General features: G+C 36.2%; 1 protein-coding gene across 1 annotated transcript in view; it reads right to left on the reverse strand.

The window, feature by feature from the left end:
• GALNTL6 (polypeptide N-acetylgalactosaminyltransferase like 6) overlaps positions 1–26886 on the reverse strand; it is a 477188-nt gene that overhangs the window by 290876 nt on the left and 159426 nt on the right. The window contains exon 2 of the mRNA XM_086464318.1: positions 14665–14773. Coding sequence (XP_086320444.1) covers positions 14665–14773 — 109 coding nt within the window. The remainder of the gene's footprint in view (positions 1–14664; positions 14774–26886) is intronic.

The following is a 26886-nucleotide window of genomic DNA, read 5'->3' on the forward strand; positions in this document are numbered from 1 at the left end:
GAGGCAGATGTGGAGACTCAAAAAATCACCTTCAACATGTTTTCAACTAATTAGTTTAAAATATTTTCTATTCCAAAGGACAACTCATCACCTACAGAACACAATATTTATCCCAAGGCCCATATTTATGCATAATTCAGCAGGAACCAGCATATGCCCACTGAGGACTTTTTTGAAAAAGCTAATTTGCGGAAAACTGATGTTCAGATTCAGCCAAAAGTATTTGACAAATTTCTTTCATCTTGTTGATGTCTGGGTCAAAAGAAGTAAATCAAAAATATATTTTGAAAACCAAACTTTTAAAATTACTATTTCTGTTTTTCAAAATCTTATAAATGACAAAACTTAAATAACATTATCAAAGGATAGACATTCAAGTTGAAAATCCTCTTTGTGAACCAAAACAATGCTTTCTCATTTTATCATAGACAGAAATATCAACCCGGAAAGTCTCAACTGCACACAGCTTTAACTTTCAGATGTATATAAAACAACTCCCTAGAAATTTCTTTCTCACTAAGAAAAAATTAAAAATACTAAACTCCACTATGCAGATTCATGATGTATTTACACAGTACACAGTAATTCTGAATTCTACTTTTGTCTGTGTGATAAAAGCACTTCAATAAATCCAGTTCTTGAGGAGTAAGGAGGGAATATTTAGCAAGCACGCTAAAAGACCAAGCATACACACTTCCCTAGCTCTCCATTACCACAGGTAACTGAAGACCGGGACATAAAGCAGAGACTAACTTAAATTGATGCTTTGTTTTAGAAATTCCACCTTTTTAATTTGTCAACTATACGTGAACTAGAAAAGCAGAAATAAATCATTATTCCTCATATTTTCCAGAGAAAAAATTCCCACTTAGCTTGTCTATTTTGTTGCTGTTAATTCATCTCTGCATTAATTTGATATGCTTTAACTTACAGAAAGTGTTTCTGCATGTTTAATTTTTCCTGTACTTTCTTAAACAGTAAAAATGAATCTTTAAAACATGAAAAGCCTTACTGTGTATTGTTCAAATTGAGAGAAATTAGGACAGAGGACTCAGACTGGATTAAGAATTTGACATTCCACATTGAGGAAGGTTTTCTGTATAAGGTTACATTTGGCATTTCAAAATGTTACCAATTTTTGATATTCATTCAAATTACTGAGTCTTGATTTTTTTTCCTTTAGTTGTACTTTCAGAATACACTTTCCAAAATCCATGATCTTTTTGCTAAAATCAGACCTGTGGTTGACAGAAATCACTAGTAATGAGTTCATTGCCTTTACAATAGATTAATCATCCAGATGGTCTGTAAAAATGCACAAAATACACTTAAACTTATTGAAAGAACCTATCTTCCAAGATGCCTTTAAGGTCTTTCCTAAAAATAAATAAATGAATGACAAAAAAAATCCTTACACAGTACATTCAGGTTTCCCACTAAGCAATGAGAAACCTTCCAATCAATTCCTTTCCTTCTCTCTTTTCCCTTTTGGTTGTATCAGTTGACCAAGGAATATTTGAAAACATAAAGTGTTCTTCATCCAAACATTCAGAAAGACCGCTGTTCTCAAAGATTAACATTAAAGGAGCTTCTCAAAATGTGGATTTAGCTTCTGAACTTAGTTCTTACAACTGTGGTATTAAGCTTGCCTCTTATAGGTCTGAACTGAACTACACCAGTGGTCTAAAGTTGTAGCCAAGAATCTAGCCTTTTATCAGTATCCTTAATATTATTTTTAAGATGTGTAATTATTATCCACTAAATAAAACAGACACAAAATGAAAAAATATTAGAGTATATGATGTTGCCAAGAAATGCTTGGAGTCTCGTAACTTCCATGTAAATCTTCAGATTCCGCAGAAAAAAAAGATGAAAATATAGTCTGTATCACAGTTTATTACAAACTTAAAAAAAAGTTAATAGTTATATAAACGGGGGGAAAAAGTCATTTAAATACCACACTGAAGTGGCAGTATGTTAGCAACTTGCTTAACTTACTGATTAATGGCAGCTAATTAAAAAGTCAGCCCTCTAGAACTTTTAACAACTCACAGCTTTCACTCTTCTTTCTGAAGCATATGAAGTTTGGATTTCTTCCCAGTATAACTGTTTTAGTAAAAGCTAGGAACAAAATACCTTGAAAAAACAAATAAACTAACATGTTATTTACTTAGAGGCTTCTTTTAATTTTTCTGCGCAATATTAAAATTAGATTAGTCTCTCAACTAAAAAAAATAGCTGAAGAGTGACTCAAAGTATTCAATAACCGGAACAGACTTTCCTGAAAAGAGCAGGAAAGCAGACCTGGGAGGACAAGGGAATCAGCATTATTGTGTCTGCAACTCACTATCTGGAGACTATTCCTTCCCCAATTTATACACCAGTACTCACTGTGTTTCGGGATCTGTTTCACCTTTTGTAAGCTGCCAAATAACAGTGCAAGGAACAATTAGAAGCATCAGTAGCCTCACAGACATTGACCAAAGTTTCCAAAACACTTACATGCTATCCAGTTAATCAGCATGTAAAATAGAAGTAATAGTCAGGGCAACCTGAAATTATTTTAGCTATCATTTAACTGACAAATACCAAAAGCAAGAGTGTCTCCAAGTTTTAAGAATAAGTAATTAAGCAATAAAAAAAAATATACCTTGATTATTTTTTTTAAGCTGAGCATTAAAGTTAGTTTCGTTTTGCATTCTATTTCCTGGCAAGTCTTAATATTCACATTTCAACATCGCCTGCAGGCCTTTTAGTTATGATTGCCTAAAAAAAGAGTTTGATTCCAGTTTGTAGACAGCAGAAATTTCATGCACGTTGGCAGAACGAAATCCCACTTCTGGAAATATGAATTCTTTTTTTACTTTCTTTTTGTTAGAAGGAGGACAGATTCTCCCAGATACCAATCCACTGCAAGGATGGAAGGCAGACAACTTTGTCACATAACCGCAGCCAGCAGGTAGCCATGTTCATTGAGCAGCAGTGATTACAGAGCATCATTTGATGAGCTAGTGTTTATAAGGCAAATTACAGCAAAACAATCACATATCCATGCCTTTTCATATATATTGACTGGATGTCAAATTGTTTCACCAGTACAATATCCCTCCGTCAGCTTGTTTAATGAAAACTGGAAGGAGAAGGAAGGAAAGTCACCTGACACATATTTAAGTCATAAACTGCATTGAGATAACTATACTAGACTTCTTTTGTAATTGCAAACTTAATTCACATCCTCAAAAGAAAAAAGCTGTGACAGGGAAGTAGGCAGTGTTTATTGCTCTTTTCAGGAATGACTCTTAAATCCAAACATCTTGTTGGCCTTTTGAAGGCCAAAGGGCTAAAAAAATACTCCAAAATTGTCTTGGTGAATTTAACTACGTCCTCTGCTAAACTGTATTTTCCATGAAAAAAAAAATCTAAGTTTACAACATCAAGTCAAATAGAAGCACATAGGTAGTATCATATAGCAATACATTATACATCATTCTTGAAGAACCTTAACAATCACAATGTTAAGGAAAGCAACTGGTGAATTTTAGGATGTAAAGAGATTTCTAATTTCTTTGGAATGGCATGCTTGTGATTATCATCATGGGTATTCTAGATCACAGAATCACACAAGGTTACTCACTAGTGTGTAGGTAATATATGGCACCATATGGCATACTATGCTGATAGGAAATTCCCTCAACTATTATGTAGGTTAGACCAAAAAAAGTCTTGGTCAATCATTTGGCAAACCTTTAAAATTGTAGTTCCTCTTATAGGTCTTTTGACCTGGATTCAGGTTAAAGGAATGTCTTCCTCAAATTTTTAAAAAGAAATAGTCCTTAAAGCTGGTTGACAGCAGTTTATTCCATGTTTTAAACTTAAAAGACAATACAAAAATAGTAAGGAAAACCTCCCTTTTGTCATTGCTTCTGAATTGAAAATATAGTCTTGATACACTATAATTGCTGTACTTGTTCCAGCTCTTTTGCCACAGTTTAGTCAGGATTCATTTCCCCCCTTCTTCTTTGAATTTGGATTTTCATAGCAAAACAAGCAACAAATGGAAACTGAAATTCAAAATAAAACAATGTTTCTTTGTGCCACCAAGTCAAGCAGTAATTGCCCTGAACTGACAAACTTGATCATTTTTACACCTATCACAAGAGACAACCAGCTCAATTTAGATGGTGTATAGAGCTCTCCTCCTCCTTCTGCAGAATGACGTGTCTAGTCTGAAGGTCTCTCAATTGCTCATTTCAAACTCTCCCTGCAAATGAGCCACATGTTTTAGAAGATTATCCAGATAAAATTCCTTCTCTAGAACTACTACAAAATATATTTCTCTTTAAAAAAAAAAAAGAAAACTAGTATCTACAGATGAACTCCTATTAAATTTCACTTTGATAGTCCTGAAAAAGTTTAAGCAAAAGGAGAAAGACAACAGGGTGCTAGCAGTGCCCCAAAATAAAACACCTTAGATTACACATGATAAATGAAAAGACAGATTTGAGCTAAGACCTCCCCACACACACACACCCTGCCCACCTAAAAAGCCCCACCTCAAAAATTCTGAAGTTGAGTTTCCCTTCTTTTTCACTTACTTCAGGCAGTAACTCTAATAGACCCCCAGTATTACACATCAAATACATTCACCAACATCAGCACTTCATCACTACTACTGGTGTGAATCCACTGACAGATCTTTGCCACCATAAAGAAGCGGCAGTAATATACTTGGGACTATCACAAGTTAATTGGCAGATCTGCTTCTTGGTGTTTTCTTTAAATATTATTTATGCTTTGGCTTGTTTGTTTCTCTCTTTCTTTTTAAAATTGTGTAAGCATTGAGATCAACATTCAAACACAAGGGAAGAGAGAGCAGAGTTTGGTCTGTTAAAGATTTGACACCATGCTTCCCCCACAGATGAAAATATAGAGATGAAAGACTAGCTATTTTAATCATTTTTGTAACAGAGCACTTCTTGAAATTTGAACATTAGTTTCAATATAGAGTATGTATCATTGGTTTACACTGTAGTCATAGACATTTCACGTCAAGTTACTGGAAACACAGTTTTCTTTCTTTGTGTCTGTCACGGTAAAAATCAACATGCCAATGCCCAGTACAGAAGGGTACACTGAAGATCATTTTCAGTGCTCTAATTTACAAGTCAAAGGGAAGTATTATGAACTCTATTCCGTCTTCTATTATGAAGTTCTATTCCTTAGCCTTTCTGGTAGTCCTTAAAAAATAGCTTACCAATTACATTTAAGTGGTATCACTGATGAGTTTTCAAAGGTAGGGGGGAGGCAGGGAAGAACCTAGTTAACTTCAACTATAAGAAGTGACTCAAGTCTTTGCTGTGAGAAAAAAAGGAAGCTTGACTCCGATTTACAGCCACACATAAACTCCTTTTTACATATAGATTTAAGTGGCAAGAGTTAGTTCTACCATGTGCACAGTTTTCTGACTAATGCTAAACAGCCACAGCCTTATGCTTCCTGGATTCTTCTGCAACAGTGTAATACTAGGTAATAACTTCAGATCCAGTGTGGATGTGTACTAACTCCAAATCATCACTTAAATAATGTAGTGAGATGCCATTTCACAATCTGAGGAGGCAAGTTTGTAGTCATCCCAGGAAAAACTTAAGCACTTGTGAAAAAACAAAACAAAACAAAACAAAACAAACCATATTTTCCAGGTATTAGGGTTTAAACTTCTGGAGAAGGCAACACTGAAAAAAATCTCTCTTTCCAAAACAATATTTGAGAGTATAATACTCTTATTTGTGTTTGGCACCTGGCTCCAAACTGATCTAATGTTTTCAATAGGACATCCAGACCACTAAGCTTGAATAAGAGTTGTAGAATCAGATCATAGTCTACAGCACTTTATATTTAACGAGCAAATGTGTTTTAATATGTGAAACACTTTACATAACTGCAGTAGACTGTAACCATCTCTTTCATACTATAAATCTTTTATATGCCATCTCCTTGACAAGCAATGATTAACACTACATTTCAGAAATTTTTAATCACGTCAGACTTGCATTAAGATAAACTGAAGAACATTTTTCCCTTTTACAAAACAATACATTGTAAACTGCATGAAGCATATTCTCGATTAATGCTATAGACAATTAGGTTATTACTGTTTATTGAGACTTGGCTACCACTACAGTTCCAATTATATTGCAACTTTTCAAATTCTTTCCAGAGGAATTGCAAGTTCAGAGGCCTAAATTAAATTTAGTAAATTCGTTCAATATATAATGCTGACAGAATTCCCAGTGTGTAATCCCATTTGAAATATGGGATAAGTAAATAAATACTTTAGAATATGCTTCTTTCCCTGCACAGCTTTGATCATATTTATCTGTATAAGTATTACAGAACAATTTTTTCATAACCAACAGGGAATTACATTTATTGTTGCTATCTGTATGATGCTGCCTCATATCTTCTAGAGGCACTCTGGCACTAGGCTTTGCTTTGACAAGTTCTTCTGAATTTATGAATGGGCACTGTTCAAAATGATAAGGATTAATCACAGAAGTTGGGGGAATTATTTTACTGCATTTTATTCTCAAAAATTCTTGAACAGAAGTGATAGGAAAAAAAAAAAATCACCAGTGCACAATTTCTTTAGGTCACACAGAAGTCAAATCTCAGGTGTTCACTACTTTTTACTGCTGTACAAAAGTACTCCTGATTTCTTTTGCCTTCTTGTAACATTCCACCCCAAGAATGCAGGTTTCATTCTATTTCCATTTTTATCACAAACATATCCAGGTCACTTCTTTTTCAATGTCTCTGTTTAGTTTGTTTACAGAACTAATGTGTATGAATGTTTGTAGAACTATAGAGCATACTGTCTGTTTACAGAACTAATCTTTATGAAATGCCTGCACTGAGGCATGTAAAGGTCAAGATCTTTGAACCCTCCTATCACAAGATAACATTTTGAAGAAGATAACATTTTGAAGCAGAAAGGTAAAGACTATACTGAATATAGGAGAGAATTAAAACCTTCATTACTTCCCTCCACATAAGGCTTCCACCTGCTATTTAAATATACAAATAGGAGCAATAAAGATTGTGCAAATGGTTTGATAACTGCTAGGATAACCAGTGGGTGATACACTACATTCTAGAAGTTTTATTTTCCTCTGAGATCTTATTATCAGACAGGAGCAAAATGCCTCAAGAGTCAAACATAAAAGTATTGACAGTCACATCTTAGAAGTCACTTTATCGATTCTTTAACCAACTTCTTCTGAAGACAAAGGTTTTCATAAATTTAGTGCTCTAAACACAACTCCTTACCTGTTAGCATTCTCTCAGAAATTTCCTTCCAATTACCCTGAATTTTCAATGCCCCTTATAGAACACAATAATTTCAGTATACACATGCAAGCAGTCAAAAATATCTCCAAGCCATTATAAAGAAAAAAAAAAAAGACAGTATTTAAAGAACAGAAGTTGAAAACAAAAAAAACCACTACGGAATTTGCAGTATGTAATCATTCTACATCAATTCATTGGCCACTAATTTTATTAATATAAAGGATAATTTTTTTTTTTTCAGAAATGAAACATTTTTTTTTCCCATAAGTTCTGCTCAGCTGGAAAGTTTCCATTTTTCTATTCCAACAGTTCCCCTTTTGCAGTATTTTGCAATGGGAAAGCTATCACCTGTAGTTAGAAACAGCTTTTCATAATCAGAAATAGCACCGTATCTAAATATAAACATTCAATCTGTACTTCTATAAAAGCCCAAGAATTACACATTTGAATCCTTCCTCTCATCTGAGAAGGGCTGTAATTCATCATTACTGCTATTACTTATAATCGATGAGCACATAAAGCTGAGCATTTCTTGAGGGGAAATAGGTAAAATAACTTTCAGAAACAGAGTATACAATGACATTGATTCTCTAGGACTCTTAGTTTCACTACACAGGACAAAGATAGAGGTAGGATCACCAGAATTTCTTCTCATGGATGCTTTTGAATTACTACCTTAGGCCCTCATGGCTCTCTTCTGTGAACCTCATCCCTCATGGGAGCACTCAGGGATCTCAGACTCCTAGTTCTGCACAGAAAGCCTGGAAAATCAGTGGCCTTTGGTGCCACAGCAGTTGCCATGCTCCTGAAATGAACAGACATGTCCTCAGAGTCCTCCCAAGACAACCGAAGGGAAGTAGTGAGATCTCTGAGGAAACGAAGAAAATTGCCTAGTCACAGTAGCTGATAAATGGCAAAATTAGGAGTTTCGGCATCCAGGATCTCTACTCTATCCAGAGATGCAGGCAGCTTTACACTGCCCTGGTACAGTGTTGCTGTAACTGGACTAATATGCATACCGGTAGCTGCCCAGGTTACTACTACGCAAGCTGCATTTATAGCGTGCACTCACAACTCTGAACTGCAATGCAAGAATGCTCTTCTGATATATATAAGACATTGTTTACTACTTATCAAACGAAAAATTATGACAGATGTAAGATTTGAATTTGTTTATAGTTCTCATCTTTTTTAATGCAAATTAAGCATATTCTTCATCAAGGCATGTCATCAGTTGTATACCCAGAGGAAAATAAATTAACAGAAACAGCTCCTATTTTAAATGCTGATTTCTTCTCAAAAGAGAAGGCATGACATATCAGCTCCAATAAAGTCAGTTTCTCTGATTAGCTTATTCTGTTCCCTCCCCCTCCATTGTAATATCTGATTAACTTAATGACTTCAGCAAATGCAAACAATTAAACTACATTTTTTTTTCTTCCTTAAGTATTTATCATAACTGTTTACTCAGGAATTACATTTTTTTTTTTTTTTTAGGTAAACTTTTGCTTTCTTTTTCCTATATTTCAATTACTGGATTTGAGGTAATGCCAGAATAGTATTCAGGGAAAAATGGAAGTGATTGGGTTGACTGAATGAAATAATTTTCATTTCACTACGTCTATTCTGTACTGATGAGCAGTATATTTAATATAAGTCATTAAATGCTCCTTTCTCCCTTTGAGTAAATCAGGGCTTGGATAACTGGCAACTAATGGGGTAACTTCTCTGTTCTACCAACAGTATAGCAATTAGTCCTTCCGCAACCCAAAAGCACATTCCCTCTATTGGCTTCTTGCATTCTTGTATCAAAATTAACCAATTAAAATTCTTAGAACTCTTTTGGAAGTCTTATTTCCACCCAGAGAGATTGAAAAATACTGAAAATCAATTAAAAACTTGGGAAAGAGAAATAAGCTGTAAGTAGAACAGAAAATTGATTGGTGTTAGAGAAGTAGTTCTGGTGCATTTCCTAACACATTAAAAAAGCAAGAGTAAACATGATAGCGTACAAAAAATATACAATTAACCTGTCAAAATCACTCTATCATAGCAGCCAAAGAGCTACAAAGATTCCAGACCAAATTAGAAATTTTGGAATGGAATTGGAATTTGGATTTGGAATTACTTACAGTGACAATGGGTAGAGGATGAAAAATTTGGCTATAATGAAAGGTTATTTATCTTTGTATCTGAAAAGAACAAGAAATGTATTTCCTAAATGAACAGTGTAACCAGGTGATGTCTTTCCTTCCAATAACAGATGGAACAGACGCTGGTTAGTCTGTCTATATGTACATTTGAAATAGGGGTGCTGTTTGGTTAGACTTTTAAGGAACATAAACGAAAGCATAATATCCAGCACAAATATCTTTAATACTGTCTCAGTGTGGTTGGGGTTTTTTGTTTGTTTTGGTTTTGTTGGTGTGCTTTTTGTTTGGTGTTTTTTTTTGCGGTGGTTGGTTGTTTTTTCATGAACAACCTTCAGCAATACAAGTAAGTATGAGGAAACCTTCTCAACCGAAACAGACTCATCTCTCAGTCACCTGGACCAATATCATTCCTGTGTCTCATTTGGCTGCCCTGTGAGTTTCAAAAGTTCTTTGCAGGTTAAGGTAACAGGAACGCATGAATAACTGTTCTCCTATTTTCTAGATGAAGAAAAAAATCAATTCTTTAAAAAATAAATAACTAATTTAAAAAAAAACCCCACCACTCAATTTTTGGGATTTTAAAACAACTAAGTTCCAAGAAAAAGCATAATTTTGAAATAAAAAATTGGGATGTCTTATTTGGAAAACATCAACGCTAAACATCATGACGCTTTCAACATATTCTCTATTCTGCAAAGATCCATATATAATTTCTTTAAGAAAGGTTAGGCATTCTATCTACATTGACTAAATAATACTCTTACTAGTATCATGTAAATCAATTTCTTTCCACACCTATCTAGGAACATTTTATTTTTTTTATTCATGCCAGAAAATACTTTACAAGTAACCTGTGGATCCCCAAGTCATTTCTTCTTTGCAAGAAAATGACCTAACTGGGATGGCATGAATTATCTGTTTCACTGACCTAGCATTTGACTACTAAGAAAACATTCATTAAATTGTAACCACTTGTGCTGGTATTGCATCATCATTTCTGGAGATGACGGAATCACTCACATGGTAACTATCTGCAGATCCGTCAGTGGGGAATTTTTAACCCATCCACGTGTCCAGTTAACTTCAGAAAATGCAAGTTGTTGATTATACAGTTGGGTTAGTTGGGTTTTTGTTGTTGGTTTTTTTTTTTTTTTTTTCTTTTCTAAATCAAAATGACACATGGATTGAAGTCAGAGAGGAAAATCCAAGCACACTGGATGATCATTTACTTTCAGTGGTGGCTGTATATTAGCAATTCCAGTTCACAAGATACAGCTTGGCATAGGTGTAGGAGCAAATTCCTGTTTTGGGCATCTGTGCAACAGTACCAGTAAGATCATGGCAATATCTCAGAGGAACACGTGCATAGTCCACTGGACCTTGCTGTGATAAGCAAAATGGATAGCAGTGCAGTCCCACATCACATGCTAATGTACAGATTTTTACTAGGGCACAGGAAAAAATACAGCTGTTGGACAAATGAGCTGTTGAGACTCCAAAGACTGCTTTGCATTTTCTCCACCAGTAAGAAACAATATCCTACAACATCCCCAACAGAGCCAGAAAGTGTTATGTCTTTCCAAGAAATCAAGTCACAGAGAAAATGAAATACCTGTGAGAAAAGCAGAAATGATACTTAAATTTATAGACTCCCAGACTGCAGCCTTAATTACAGGCCATACCACCTGTTACATCTTACATTGGTGTACCTCCTTGAGGAGCTTATTTCTTTCTGTAATGTCATTAGCAGTAGAGCAGACTATATATATACATACACACCCCCCCACATATATCCACTAAGAGTACGTCGCTTCTGCATTGAGAACAGAGTAACAATCCACAAGGGCACTAAAAAAAGATGATCTGATGTCCATGTCTGGATGTAGTCTTGCACACGTGAAGAGGCTGGCGTGGACTCTGCTACATGGAACAGCTTCAGATGTGCTTCTCCTGTTCTTAACACACAAGCTAGATATTTTCCAAAACTAAGCACTTTATCTCAAGAAACATCCACAATGAATCACGTCACAGGTCTTTAGATTATCAGTGTACCTACTAGTTAATGCATCTTCTGCTACAAAACTGATATCTTACAGAGTGGGACTCTAGGCTATCAAAGAACGTTAAATAAAAATGATGAGTGGTACAAGTGGACACTGGACAGATTCAGCCCCTCACTGCTGGAACAGTGACACAAAGCAGCAGCTACGGTGTGGTTACATCTGTACCATCCTTTGTTTTCTCAGGTGGGAAGTCCACAAGGGGCTTTTCCACTCAAATAGACTTCAGCAAATAGTTTCAGCTTAAGGAAGATGACCTTGGAAGTATCTATAGCACGAACAAATTCCATCACGGAGACGTGGTGGGATGATTTCTGTGACTGGACTGTGGAACTGAAGGATACGGACTATTTTGGAAGGACAGGCAGGGGAGACGAGGAGGGGGTGTTGCCCTCTCTGTCAATGACCAGCTGGAGAATCCAGCTGGAGATCTGCCTAGGGATGAAAAAGGAGCTGACCAAGAGCTTGACCAAGGATTAAAGGGAGGGCAGGGACAGGTGACATTATAGTGGGGGTCTGCCACAGGCCAGCTGACCAGTAAGAGCAAGTGGATGAGGCCCTCTATACACAGACAGGAGCAGCTTCACATTCACAAGCTCTGATCCTCATGGTGGACTTAAACCACTTCGATGTCTGTTAGAGGGACATTAGGAAAAAATTCTTTACTGAAAGAGTGGTCAAACATTGGAACAGGCTGCCCAGGGAAGTGGTGGAGTCACCATCCCTGGAGGTGTTCAAAACACGTGTTAATGTAGCGCTTCTAGACATGGTTTAGTGGGCATGGTGGTATTGGGTAGATGGCTGAACTTGATGATCTTAGAGGTCTATTCCAGCCTAATGATTCTATGATTCTGTGTTTCTATGCAAGACCATTTTTAATTTTAGAGCCAAAAAAGATGAGCTAGAACACTTGAAACAAATAGAAGTAGTACCATTTTTCTGCAAGTCTTGCAAAACTCTTTTCTCTTTAGCTTTAAAATTACTGATTTATTTCTATTGAGGAGAGACCACTCAAATTCAGGAACATTGGCTTCAATTTGGGGGAGAAAAGGGGATCAAAACATTTGGCCCTGAAACAGAAAAACTAGTCATGGAGAAACTAGCACCTCTCCATAATTAGATTTATGAAATTCACATTCCCAGTGCTTAGGAAATTGTAAGCTGTAAAGATAAACTGCTGAATTGAATTTAAAAAAAGACTTCACTCCTTTCTTCTTTTCTGTGTAACGAGTATTGACTGCCTTTCCTAAAATGTCCTGAGAAGCCCTTTCACTGTTGCTATTTCATGCCTTCAGATTGATTTTTAACTAAAAGTTGATTTCAGCTACTTTTTTGGTTTGTTATTAGGGACAGAAATTATATAGTATGTCCCAGAAGAGTGCACTGAGATATTCTAGCATTGCATTTGTATTACAATACTGTAGTTTTCAAAGAAAAAAAATAATCAAAAGTTTATTTAAGCTAATGAATAATAATGACGGATATAAATAATTTAAAAGTATTTCTTAAGCACACACTATCACAAGGAACCCAATAAAAAGAAAAATAAGTCAGAATATTTTAAGTAGTAGTACTACTATTACCAAGAATAGAAGTTTACTGGAAAAAATATTCACATACTAGGGCGTTCTACTACAGTTATAATGTTAGGAGTAGGAATGGAAATTACAAAGCTACATAACATGTTTTGCTAATTCCTCAGTCGACTCCATGTAGTGGCTTGCATTATATCGGCAATAGTACAGCTACCCATCAGATGATCGTAAGAATTACTGTTTATTTTCCAAAACATATGCAGTCCACATTACATTTAGGAATCAAAAGTACATTGCCAAAGCGTCAGTGCACATCCCTCAAAAAGGTCCATTCTAACCAAATAACATGTGATATTTCCTACATATGTGCATGTTTCTACATGCCTGCTTCTTCTGTTCTGTACATTGTCTCTTAGATATTTGTGATTTTACACTTAGCAATTTGGAAAACAATTAACATTGACATCTGACAACTCCAAAGATGCCTAGAATAACTTTATTCCCCTTCTCACCTTTTTTCCTCCTAAACACATGTGGGAGGAAAGGATAATTTTTTTTTTTAGTTAGTGATCAAAAGGATTCAAAAGAGAAAGGGAAAAATGGTTTGTAAAATTAACCTATACTTGAAATATTCTACTGGTTTGGGCCTCTGCACAATTAAGTACTTACCAAATCTTATGAATGTGTCAACTGGATTCAGTTACAGAGGCATTTTGGGGCATGTTTTGGCTGTCTTCTGACAGTGGCATCAAGACAGCATAATTTATTTTATAATAGTAGATTGGCCTTTGTAAAATAATGACTTTCAGACACTGATTAAGCTTCAATTCAACTGCTGTTTCCCTTCCTTCCTTTTAATTTAATTCATCGTACGTCGAATAGTTGTAAATTATATTATAAAAGAAAGATTAAAATCTGAACGTGCTCTGATGACAGAAAACTTTGCACATATGGCATACAGCCCGTGAAGGTACACTAAAATTACATTACTCAATGTAACAAAGTGTCCTTCAGTGTGTCTGCAAATTCAACTTGCTCCCATTTTCAAATAATTTTAGACTGTCAGAACAAAATGAAGTAGCTTTAGCAAGACTAAAGGATTGGAGTTTGACAATGGTAAAACGGTAAAAGTTTGTTTCTAACATAACCTTGGATGTTCTTGGCAGTTATAGGTAGTGGACTCAGATTTTATCCACTGATTTAAGGACAACTCAGATTCAGTTGTAACATATGTACCTTTCAAAACCAAGACTTTTGCTTATATTTGGTCACAGTATAACAACTGATTTCAACATGAAAAATATTGCTAATAAAATTTTTACCTATTTCTTTGTACAATCATTACATAGCTATTAGCAAAACCCACATTATTTTTATTTTCACTTGGTTGTTTTCAGATAAGTTTTTTGTGCTTGGTCTGACCCCTTAGTTTATAACCTTATTTCCTTGTGACATGGTTCAATCAATAAAAGGCTGTTATGAATGCTTTTCAACTGACTGAAAAGAAAAAACAACCATATGGAGAAAGAATGAATAAACCACTTAAATTTGGTCTGAACTTATGTATACCTGAACGCATAGCGTCTTTTTGAATGCTTTCATAATCATGCCAGTCTTTCCTTTTCAAGCCATCAGTCCAGGTAAAGAGCTGTCCATCTCCCAGGCCCAATGGAAGTGTCTGTGAAAACAGTGAACAAACAAAGAAATAAATATATACATATGTACGTGGTTTGCAGCATTATAGAAGAACATCTATAATATGGCACAAGCAAATAAAAAATTTGGTTCATCCAACGCAAATACTGAAACTTTACTGTGCTAAATGAAGCTGTTTTTCTAGATAGCGTGAGAAAACCATGAATTTATTTCTTGATAAGCAATTAATCAAAGTATGTCAAACAACTCATGCTTAACATTTTCCAGCAGTGTCCTGCTATGACTGCTTGGCAAGAAGATCATGGAAGTTAAACCGACTACTAAAACTGAACAGGTTTCAAAAATACCTCATCCTTCAACTCATGAAGTACCTTGATTTTTTCCTTAAACTGTAACTTATGCAAAACTGGAGTTCTAGTTATTCAGCACCTTTCAATGTTCCCCTTTAATTTTGGGGTTTGGTTGGGGTTTTTTTGTTTGATTGATTTTTTTTAATAGCTAACGATGAGTTATTGCTATTCACATAAGGCCAGGCTCACTGCATCAGAGGCACATTGCAAAGACACTCTCAAAGCACTTTCAACCCCTGTAGATCTTTCTTCATAGTAAGAGATAAGAGGAAAAAAAAAGAAAACCCCACCCCCCCAAAAAAATACCCAGAAAACCCCCCCACGGAACATGCCGGAGGTAAGTTGGCTTCCCTTTTCCAAGCTCCAAATTCTTGGGTAAAGGTAAGAACCACTTTTCGCTTCTAAGCAAATCTACCTTTCTGAGCTTTTCTTTTTTTCTTGTTCTTTCTGCCAAATTATGGAATTTTATAGAAAAATAAAATAGAAAAGTACAATTAGAAGTACACAAAATTTAGATCCATAGAAAGCAGTACAAAGTTGCAGAAGGTTTCAGATAAAGTTAGTCTTTTTCTAAATGCTTAATTTACAAAAAATGTGGTAAAAGAAGTGGAGAAAATTTTGATAAGCAATGAAGATGATCTACTGTGTCTGTATTGAAGAAAGTGAGGAAGCAATTCATTGCTACTTAGGAGTAATATAAAAATTCTAGTTCTGTTAAGTCTAGGTCTGAATCAGTAAGTGGTCCAGAACGACGAGCCTATGTATAATGCATGTAACAAATATTGTTATCAAAGGGCATATGAAAACACACCTGAAAAGCCGTTCCAGGGAAGCAACATTTGATCAGTCTTCTACTAGGAAACACTGAAAACTCTATAAAGATCTTATGCGTATGTAAGAGCAATGCTCTGAACTTCATGTATGAAGTATGTAAACCAAATGAACATGGGACTCCCCCAACTTCTCTTACTGATTTTAAATTAGTGGCAGCACAAAACTGGATTATACTCAGTGGCTCCAAGTGAGGTTGTCCCAGCATTTTCAGTTACAGTTTCTCTTTTTAGGACACACAAACGTTTGCCAAGCTACATGATGTGGATCTGGTAGCTAAGTCATCCTTAAAACTGGGGTTCGAAGGCTTTCAAAGTTGTAAGCAAGAAGTGAGGAATGCCAAGCATGGCTGGTTACCTTCGAGCAAAGGATGCTAGAAATCCTGGCTGATAATGATCCATGCAGAAAATCTCTGTTTTGGGTCAGCTGATATTTCTGAGCGTGTTTGATATTCAGGGCAAAGTGTTGTAAGCTCAGGGCTCTCCAATAAATCCCGGAGTTATTGAGAAAAATCCATCACATTCTGCCAGCATGACCTACTTTTTTTAGTTTTAATATTAAAGGTAACTTAGACCAAAATGCAATCCAGCCTGTGTTTATTCCTCTATTACAACTTTTACAGACATATTCTAAGAAAATACTCTGTTGTCATGTTTTAACATAATACAAGTCAGAGCTTCACACCTGGAAGAACTGAAGATATTCTGATAAAAGTATCTCATGTTATCAAAATATCTAACATCTCATATACTTGAAATAAACTCATTAATTTTAATAATTCTTGAGTTCAAATAATGCTAATGTTTTAATAGTAACATGAAATAGCTTGTTTCTTTAAGCCATAAGCATAAGGTAGAATACAGGCTGCAACAGCATTAACCATGATTCTTAAGTCCAAATTCCTAAAATCATCCACTCTGAAGCACTAACTGGCTCCTTAAGTCAGGCTGAGACAGATTGGCTTCAATTAAACTTCTATCACTTGTGAATATGGGTACAGCTGGTGTGAAGAACTTTGTCCCAAAAATTCAAGACTTTCAAAACTATCAAAAGCAGGATAAACTTCACTTTTGTTACTCTATTCCTGTGCTGGCTTCTTTCCCTAAAAACAGTGATTTAAGTGGTAAGTTTGCAGCACACTGAAAGAAAGCTGAGTAGTAGAGTTTACAGCTGGTTTCCTGTTGCCTATTTGCATTTTGATGCCGTTACTCTTAAAAAATATTAATTACTTGTAGTTAATTTACCTGATAACTTCTACGAGTCTAATGTACCAGGGGGCCCTCTTGCAAGAATAATATAATTAAGTAAATACATTCACTAAAATTAGTCTAGCAAAAGGAGAAATATAAATCCAAATATCACGTGACACACACAAAGCTAACTGAAGTTTTGCTGTGGTTCACATTTTGGAAAAGTTACTGTCTTGGTTTGAAAGACAGGTGTCTGCTGAGGAAGGCAGGAGCCTCCCTTGAAATGGAAAGTGCAACCGCCTTCCTTCCAAATTATTATAATTTTGAAATCAACGGGCCTTCAGGCAAAGATATGGGGAATAGGAACAACATTCTTTACTAATATATATATATATATATATATATATATATATATATATATATAACACAAGGCAGGGAAAAACAAACAACCCACTGGTTTACACTGACAGAGTCAGAAATACAACCTGACACCCTGTTAGGGTGGCAGTAGCAGTCTGATAAGATGCTGGCTGCAGTCCTCCTGAAGCGATGGATGTAGTTCTGTGGAGGCAGCAATCAGGTAAAAGGGTCTGGTCTTCCTCCGAAGGTCCAGTGGTAGGTAGGTAGCTCTTGTCCTCTGGAGCTCCAGTGGGGGGAAGAAACTCCTCTGGGAATCCAGTGGAAGAAGGCTGCTAGGGTGTTCGAGATCTCAGTTTTTATTTGGCATGGACTGCTTGGCTCCTTCCCCCCGGGCGGAGCATCTCACAATGGGATGGGGAGTCGTGAGGCAGTTCCTTGATGGGCCATTAACAGGAGATAGCCCAGGAGCGAGTTATCGATGGGTCAGGCGATAAGGCATTGTTGTGCCCAGTAACAGGAGATAGTCCAGAGGGGGGAGGCAGGGAGCACCGCCCCACCTGGTCTCAACAGCTCCTGAAGATGGTAACAGAATACTTTTTTTTTTTTTTTTTTTTTCCTTTTGGCACATTTTACACTGTAACCTAGGACAGTTACATAGCCCTAAGAGGAAATAGGAAACAAACAAATCCAAACCCATAGTGTTGCTGCCATCATAAGTCCCTGTTTAATGACTAAGGGTTTTGTTTGGATTGTTGCGTTTGTTTGTTTAGATTTTTTTTAATAAATCCCTTAACTCTCTCCCGTCAAAACACACACTGTTAAATAAAATCTATACCATGGTGACTTTTCAGCTCTAACAACCTTTCAATGTAGGGGGAAACGAAACGTGTTGCACTTGCAAGTGGCTTCCTATGAGTGGTATTCAGACAGCATAATCTCAGTGGGGAGTGAACATTGTGGCCCTTAGAGGAACTGCATGAAATTCACCCTGTGTACACACTAGTTTTACTTCTGCAGCGAGCATGAAACAGGGCTTAGGAAGGATTGTAGAGTTTCACAGCCAAACTCTCTGGAAAGAGCAAAAGTTTTGTAGTGAAAATTCTATAGCTCTGAAGAAATCAGAACTGTCTTCAGTCCCTCAACTAAATATCTCCATTGTCAGCAACTAAAGGAAATTTTTCTTCCTATTTTTCGATGTTGCTGTCTTGCTTAACAAGATACAAAAGCACTTGAGAAAACTGGTTCTTCCATTTCACTTCTGCCTAAGGGTAAACAAATTGCAATTTGAAAGACCTTTAAACATAGTTTCTGGAATGTTTTAAAATTGCTAGAAGGCTCCATTGTAAAACTCTGTCTAAGTATGCTCAAATGCCTCCTTCTTCCAAACGACAATGACTGGAAGTGCCTCCATTTCTAAAGCATCTCTAGCTGCTAAATAAGCAAAGGGAGGAAAACAAAAAAAACCACCAAAAAATAAAAGGGAAAATAACTTAATATTCTTATTCTAGCCTTGTCTTCTCCCTACTTTTCTTTCTCAGTTCTCCATCTTTTTGGATACATTGATAATTTACGCCATTTGCACCAAACTAGAATAAACTCTGGTTTTGTTATACTCAGGCTATGACTATCTGGTGTAATGGCTAGATAATAATAACAAAGATAGTGTTGCTACTTGTAAGTACACATGAGAAAGCCTAGAAACCACATCCCAATATCTACGGTCAGTCTCAGAAAGACAAGTGCTGAGTAGGCGAATATGAAGTCACTTCACAAGATAGAATGCGTTAACAGATTCCGAATGTTTTGCTGAACACATATTTAACTATAAGGTGATGAGCTAAACTGGAATAAAATGAACCACACCATATAAGCAGAAATGCTAAAGGTGGCAACAAAAGGAATTCTTCATTTTAGGGGTAACATATGAGCAGGCACACCAAAAATTATTTAATTCATGCTGTAAAATACCTTATTACTTCAGCAAAAAATTGGTTTAAACATTTTAAAAAATTATCAAATAAATGTGGGTTCTAGCCCATAAAAGAAAAATTTATCAAGAGTTATTAATCTGTGGCTAGCCAAACTACTGAGCTATAGATCATGGGAGACAAAGTATCCTGGAGAATACCTTTGTTATTTGCACATTCTCGGTTCTTATATATTTAAACAGCAGCAACACTGCCAGATTGGTGTGAAGTGTTAGTTCTACATGTGCCTATAACTGCATGGGCAACAATACTCTTTTGTAGACACGAGGTCCTATGAGCTGGAAGCATGACTGGAGAACATTATAGTTCCTTCCAACATACGCAGTAGGCTTCTTTCCAGTGGAAACCAAGGTATGAGAAAGGAGAAGGCCTAGGCACCCCTGCCCTCCCAGTACCTCACCCTAATACAGAAGCAATGGTTATACGTATTCTTTAGCAATGTATCAATATGTAAGAATGAGAAATCAGCATAGCTGATTAGCTGAAACATACTCAGGGTTTTCGCCTCCAAAACATTCCTGTAAGTCACTGACAAATAGCGCAGTCTGCTTCTACAGCCCTTAGCCACTTGAACTGAACCATTGCAGCATTATTATAATAGCAAATATCACTCTTTGTATAAAGAGCTGGATTTTGACTGGCTGTCAAAAAAATCCTACAACAATTTATCATCCAACTATTTGTTACACGTAGTATGCAGCTGTGAGTCGCACATGTTTAAGTCTTTCGGTCCAAAAGGGATTACCCACCTACAGCAACATTACATACAGCATCTGCCTTACTATTTCATTTTCACATTAACCTCAAACCTTTTGGGATGCAAGACTGATACAGTACTACACAGATTCAGAAGATCCTTCTCCTCCAGAGAAGACTCAACATCTGTTTCAATTACAGAGAATATGATAAGTCCAAAACACAGCACAATTACCAAAAACTCACTCACAGACTATTAGGGCTCTCAGAGCAGAAAAAAGCTCCTCTGCTGTGACATTTGAAAGCTTGAACTCAGAAATAAGTGCCTTCATTGAATAACTCATTTATTTTTAATTTCACTCTGCGGAGGCAGACAATTAGAGGGAACTCAAGTAAAAGAAGATGATACACCAATGGAAATGCACCTTTCTAAAAAAAAAAAAAGAAGAGATAATTACAGATTCACTTTGAGCCTGAGGATTTGCTCACTAGCTCTAGAATTACTGTACTAAACACCAATATACAATCAAATACTGCATTAACAAAACATCCTATGCTGATCAGCATAACCACTTCCAATTGTTTAATGAATTTTAGTAAATAATCATACCTAGAATATAAGCACTTGTTCCTGCTTAGGAAAAGATGCACAGGGGAAAGGCGGTAGAGAAGTACTGAGATTAGACACCTTCACAGACGTTTCAAGAGAAGCACAGAAACGACTGCTTGATTCCCCTTTGTTCTTTAAATAAGTGATTCTGCATAGTGTTTGTAAACAGCATTGTGTAAACCAGATAATTCACTATTTTTTTTTCCATCCTCCTAACACAGATAACTCTCAGGACTCTAAGCTCTGACCAACTGCTCTGATCAAACAAGACAATAATAAAAAATAATCAGAACCCACACAGCAATTAAATTCATTCCTTTAGCAGAATCAACTTAAGGGTCACTTTTAAAAGAGTGGTGTCATTGGATATATACCACCATATCTTCATTGTAAATCAGCTGTAAAATCACATGTGCATTTCCCAGACTACTCTTCTAGTATTATCACAAGCACAGGAAAACAGACATTCTCATAAAGCTTCTTTCCCAAGAGTTGGAGCAGTCATGAAAACTAGTCATTTTGAAAGATTTCCGCTTTTTCTGTTTATGCTAATTTTAGCACAGGAGCGTAAAAGTGAAATATTAGCACTACAGCACCCAAATCTGAAGTCAAGTGCTCTCCCACTTCCACACACAAGCAAAATTCCTTCTGGGGCAGTGACAGGCTAAGGATATTAGGGATGAAAGCCAAAATATTATTTCCCATAAGGATGTGTTTGGCATAAGGCAGCCTGATCTATAGAAAAGGTATACAATTAAAATGTCACACTCCATGCTTTTATGCTTCAGCTCTGAACATCACCTGTGCGGCCCTCCTTTCCTGTATCTCTTCAGTGTTGGACTAAAACCGAAAAAGGTCTTACATGTGAACTGCCAAATATAACTGAGATCTGTGTATAAGTTATTATGCAGAGCGAATAGGAACAATACATTCTTAAGTGCCTGTAAAGTTCCCATCACCAAAAAATAAAAGTATCACACCTAGTACTTTGGATCCAGCATGACGTTTCCTAAAGAGACTAGGAGCAAGCACCACACGGCCTGCAAATATCACCTGATAGTTCTGAACTCCCAGGCTACATGTTACTCAGGGATCTTCTCCAGGATACTGTCCCTCTAGGAGGGGAGCAGTGGTTGCAGCAGGTGCAGTGGCAGGCTGTAGGGTGGTGGACAGAGGCTGCCCTGCCCATTGGGGGGCGCATCTTGATGCCACTCATGAACAGTTTGCTCAGTCCTGCACCGCTGCTGGCCAGCCATTGCCTGCCAAAACTGCTGCCCATTGGAGAAGCACTTCAGGGACATACCAGAGATAGGCAGGGAGAACTGGAGAGACAAGAGAGCCAGAAGGACTTTTGGGGGACCTCATCCTACAGCACCACCCTCCTACAACAGGTTCAAAGACATGACTGCTGTAGATCTGGATATGCTCATTAGGTTGGAAGACACTGAGGATTAGCAAAGGTTGTTCAGTAAAATGTAGAGAACTACTATTTGCTATCAAGAGAAGGTGGTAAAGGCTCTAAAGCTCAGAATCTTCCAAAAATGAAGAAAAAAAAAAATCAGAACACGTTCAGATGTAATTACTGCCTCTAAATTTTATTTTTACTTTATTTTTAAGTACTTCTAAAACTATGAACCTGAATTGTTTTCTAAACTCTTGGCTTGCAGCAATATAGTAGAGAGTTGAGGACATAATGAATTTCTTCATATGCTCAGATTTCCCGTGCCATTTATTTGTTATGCCACAGCAAATAAGTGTTCATTGCACTGACATTTACATTAGTAGAAAAAATTAGCCCAGCACATCAAAAAAAGGGCAGCACTTGATTTAATCTGTGACATCTGAATAACTCAGGGTTATTTCATTTTTGAAACACTTATATCAGACTTTTTGTGCTTTTAGTTTCTAGAATATCATGGACAATCCAGTAGCATCATGCCATCAATTCCAAATTAAAGTTGTTAATAATGTTATTTAGAAAATGCCAAGCTCCCCAAGCATTTCATTACTGAGATTTTCATAGACAGGTATAAAAGCTGTTATTGCTGCACTACAGTTATATTATTCAAGTCACAAAAACTGCAGAAAAAAACTAAGTTAAAACATGAGTTTTAAAAACTTCACAATTTTCTATTCACCCAGTGTACAAGTGCTTGAGCACTGCATGAATGAGAACTCTGTAAGGATGCATCTGCATGCCCAAAAGTTCTGATAGATCTTGTCAAATTATGGAAGGTTACAGATGTTTAGAAATATACATTGGTATGAAAAGACTAATATCTTCTTTAGCACAGATACTGTCTTGCATCCATCACTGATGGATTAAGAGCTTGAAGCATGCACTGCCATTCAGGATACAGAATTTTAAACATGGGTATGTTACAAGTTATCAGGAAAAGAGTTCATGGACTCCTACTATGTTGACTATACCAAGTGACACCTCAAGGAAAGTTCTGAGCTTTGCAACTCTAATGTGCGTTGAAGCTATCCCCCCCAAAATGATTTCTCATTTCTTTTAACATCTAACATTTCCAAAACAATCATTATCACCTTGATGAAAGGACCAGGGCTATTTCAGTTACTTCGTCATATGAACAATGAGTTACATGCTGGCAGCTCTTATTACTACAAAGGAGAAGCAACCAGAAAGTTGACATTTGTATTTCTTGACTGCTAAGAATGACTCAGATAACACAAGCCAAAGTATTGTAAATCCCCAAAAGAATACAGCAGAATGGGACAGAAGAGCACCAAGTAAGTATCCTGGGCACATCACAGTACATCTGAACAGATTTTTCTGTATTTCAGTCAGTAGCCATTGCCTTTTGCTCTTTCACTCAGCACCACAGAGAAAGGTCTGGCTCAGTCTTCTTTACTCCCTGCATTAAGGCATTTATACCCACTAGTACGATGGGTACAAAGATGTTGTCTTGCTAAGGGCGAACACACCCAACTCCCTCAGCTTCTCTCAGTAAGACAGATGCTCCAGTCCCTTTGGAGGGGGATGAGGGTGTTACTAGTTCCACAGACAAGGGATAAAATGCACTGAATTCCAGAGGACTTTGGACTCTGTATCTGTTTAACCCAAAACATCACAAATTGCCAAAGGTGACCTACAAACCTTGGCTTCCTAAGTGACACAATTTCAACCGACAGTTGGACAGGAGGTAGGATCTAGACTAAAGGGATAATAAAAAAAGATTCCTCAGAGTGAGCAACTCCCACCTCTTTCTGTCTGCTGGTCTAACCTGCTGACAGATTTGCTCAATAACTAAAACACCTAAACCAATCTTCTCTTAATGTTTTATTTTTGCGTGTCTCATTTGCAACTTCGTGAAAAGAAACCAAACACAAGTAACATAAGCATCTACGACAGATCTAAATGAACTAAAACACATACTGACAGTGTGCTGCTTCTCCAGGTGTTCTTCAACTCAAGAGTTGCTTTGCCAGCACAACAGGGTAAGCTTGCAGAAGAGCCTATATCCATACTTGAGCATTCATTTTTGGCAAGTTCAAAAATCATACCCGATGCTGTGTTAATGCTGCATATTTTTAATGACTGCCTCTTTCAGAAGTTATTTTTTACATCAAAAGACAGGAAAAGGGTTTGAAGAAACAGTAGGATTTTTGTGAGCCTGGGTATTGGTTGGTTGCTTTTTTTTTTTTTATGTCTCTCTAAGAGCTTTCTGATGAACAATATAAACAATGACTGCGAGTCACTCCTGGAACAGTTTATTATAAGACAGGTTTCTGGCGTTTTTTAACCATGTGCCACATAGTCACAGAAAATTGTATGTATGTTCTTTTATACAAAGAGTCTTCCTCTTCTCCTTAAAATAATAAAAAACCAAACCAAAACAAACTCCCAAACCCAAACCCTATGTCCATGGTAAAGAATCAGTTTATTAGTAATTTCTCTAATTTTTAAAACTTAATTAAAAAAAGAAACAGAGATAAATCTATTTACAGTTTGGGGATTGATTCATTTTTTGTCTACCTGTAGTTTGCAATATTGCAAGGATGAATAATAAAGATAGGATAGTGCTTATTGTTAATAGACTTCTCAGATACACGCATTTTCCCTCAAGTTTGGAATAATGTCTTTAGATTTTCACTATGCTAAGAATCATGCTGTTTTGTATTGCCACTGCACCAACTCAAGATGAAAAATACTTTTGTAGGATTCAAGTGTCAGGTTTTAAGCAGGAAATAATTTCTCACTTTGGTATATCTGTTCAATGGTGATTAACAACCATATTTTCTTCTGCTAACCTACTTCTAAAGTAATTTGCCTTTGACTTTCTTTTATATAAAAGCACTTCCTCTCTTACGTAATATTCACAGAGTACTGAACATATTTCATAAAGAGTACAGAATGATCACTGCAGTTAGGTTATGACTAATGAGAAAATTTCAACTTCTTTGTTGTTGCATGAGAACAACAATTTCAGAAGCATTTTCTAATTTTTCTTTCTCCTTTGGTGCACCTTTTACTTACAAAAAATTAGATTTTCTTCATGAGTGTAACATTCCTCAAATCTGTAGTACAGCTGATAACAGCTTTGCAGCAAATCTGATACCACTGATCCAGCAATATTAGAAAAAAATAGCTACCTTTTTTTTTAAAAAAAAATAACTCAAACTGACCAATATTTTCAATAGAAATGGATTTTTAAATTTTTTTTTTTAACATAGTCTGTTGTAACAGAAATGCTGTAAGAGAAAGGTCAGGTGCAGAAACGAACTTTAGCCAAACTTACTACCTGGCATGTTTTACCACTAAATAAAAAATTTGCTACAAATAAACAGATTTCTGCAGCAATGAGACACCATATTCTGTTTTTTTGACTGCAGTATAAGGCAAAACTTTATTTGCCCTCGCTCCGTGTTTGTAAAAGCTACTAACCTTCTATTAATACATTTTTTAATCGTTAGAATAGAAAAGCAACAGACTTTTTTAATGAGGGCTTTAATGGTCTTTAAATTCTAATCCTTATAGATAAATTACAATACTATGAAACAGCCTCTGCATAAAGGTGAAATATAGTAACTTTTTATTTTACACAATCATCTAAACATTTTTACAGAGGGAAAAGACTGATTTGTTTAAACAGTATTTTTCAAGTTGTTTGCTGATCCATGCCACAACAGAATTAATGTTCCAAGGGCACTGATTTGCAGAATACTCAAGCTTTCAAAAACGCCCATATGGCGGAGGAAAACACTTTACTGTCTTGCTGAGTGTCATACAGTGCTAACCTGTTTACAAATACTCCAGACTATCTAGAATAAAAAGTAAACTTTTACACAAAAAAAACCCAATCAAAACTCACAGAAGGTAATGTTGTTCCTATTAGAAGTCTCTTTCTTCCTGCAAACACATCCATCAGTTCAAGAACTGATATCATAACATACCAATTAAATGCAGCATTAATACACGATTTTGGAATTTGCAGTTTAGGTTACACTGGATTAAAGAAAACAAAACATTGCTTAATTAAGTAAAGCAATGAACTCATGTTAGAAAACAATTATTATCTTTAGCACTTTAAAGAAGACCTTCAATCAAACTAATCTGCCCACATGCAAGCGCCAACTCTTATCAGCAGCCTTCTGATGCTGCAGCATATTTATCATTACTCGATCTCTCGAAGAATTCTTTCCTTATGGAGGCAGTGGGTAGTAATTTCCATTGTCTAAGAGATTTTCACACAAACTCCACAGACTGCTGCAGAAAGCAAGCCAATTAAACACAACTGACAGGTTTACATTCTTATTCAGCCTTCTTAAAACAATACAAAGCTGATAAGGAGACCTCTTCCAAGGTCTTCAGAAGCGTGACAATTTCTGTGCTTTGTGTGAACTCAGTGTGGGTTTACCGAGGCTGACAGCAGCCTTGCTAGTGATTCCAGCATTATGAAGTTTGGAACTAAAGGAACTAAATTTTTGGTGGTTGTACATGCTCACAGATGATCATGAGAGAAGTGTGAGTTATCTACTTTTTAATAAAACAGTTCCAAAGCTATGAGCTACACTCTGTTTCACTTCCCTATGTAAAATTAAATTTAATTTAGATTACATTTTTTTTTTCCCCAATCTGTGCTATA

Source organism: Leptosomus discolor, chromosome 4, assembly GCF_034619465.1.
Source record: "Leptosomus discolor isolate bLepDis1 chromosome 4, bLepDis1.hap2, whole genome shotgun sequence".
Classification (NCBI taxonomy): Eukaryota; Metazoa; Chordata; class Aves; order Leptosomiformes; family Leptosomidae; genus Leptosomus; species Leptosomus discolor.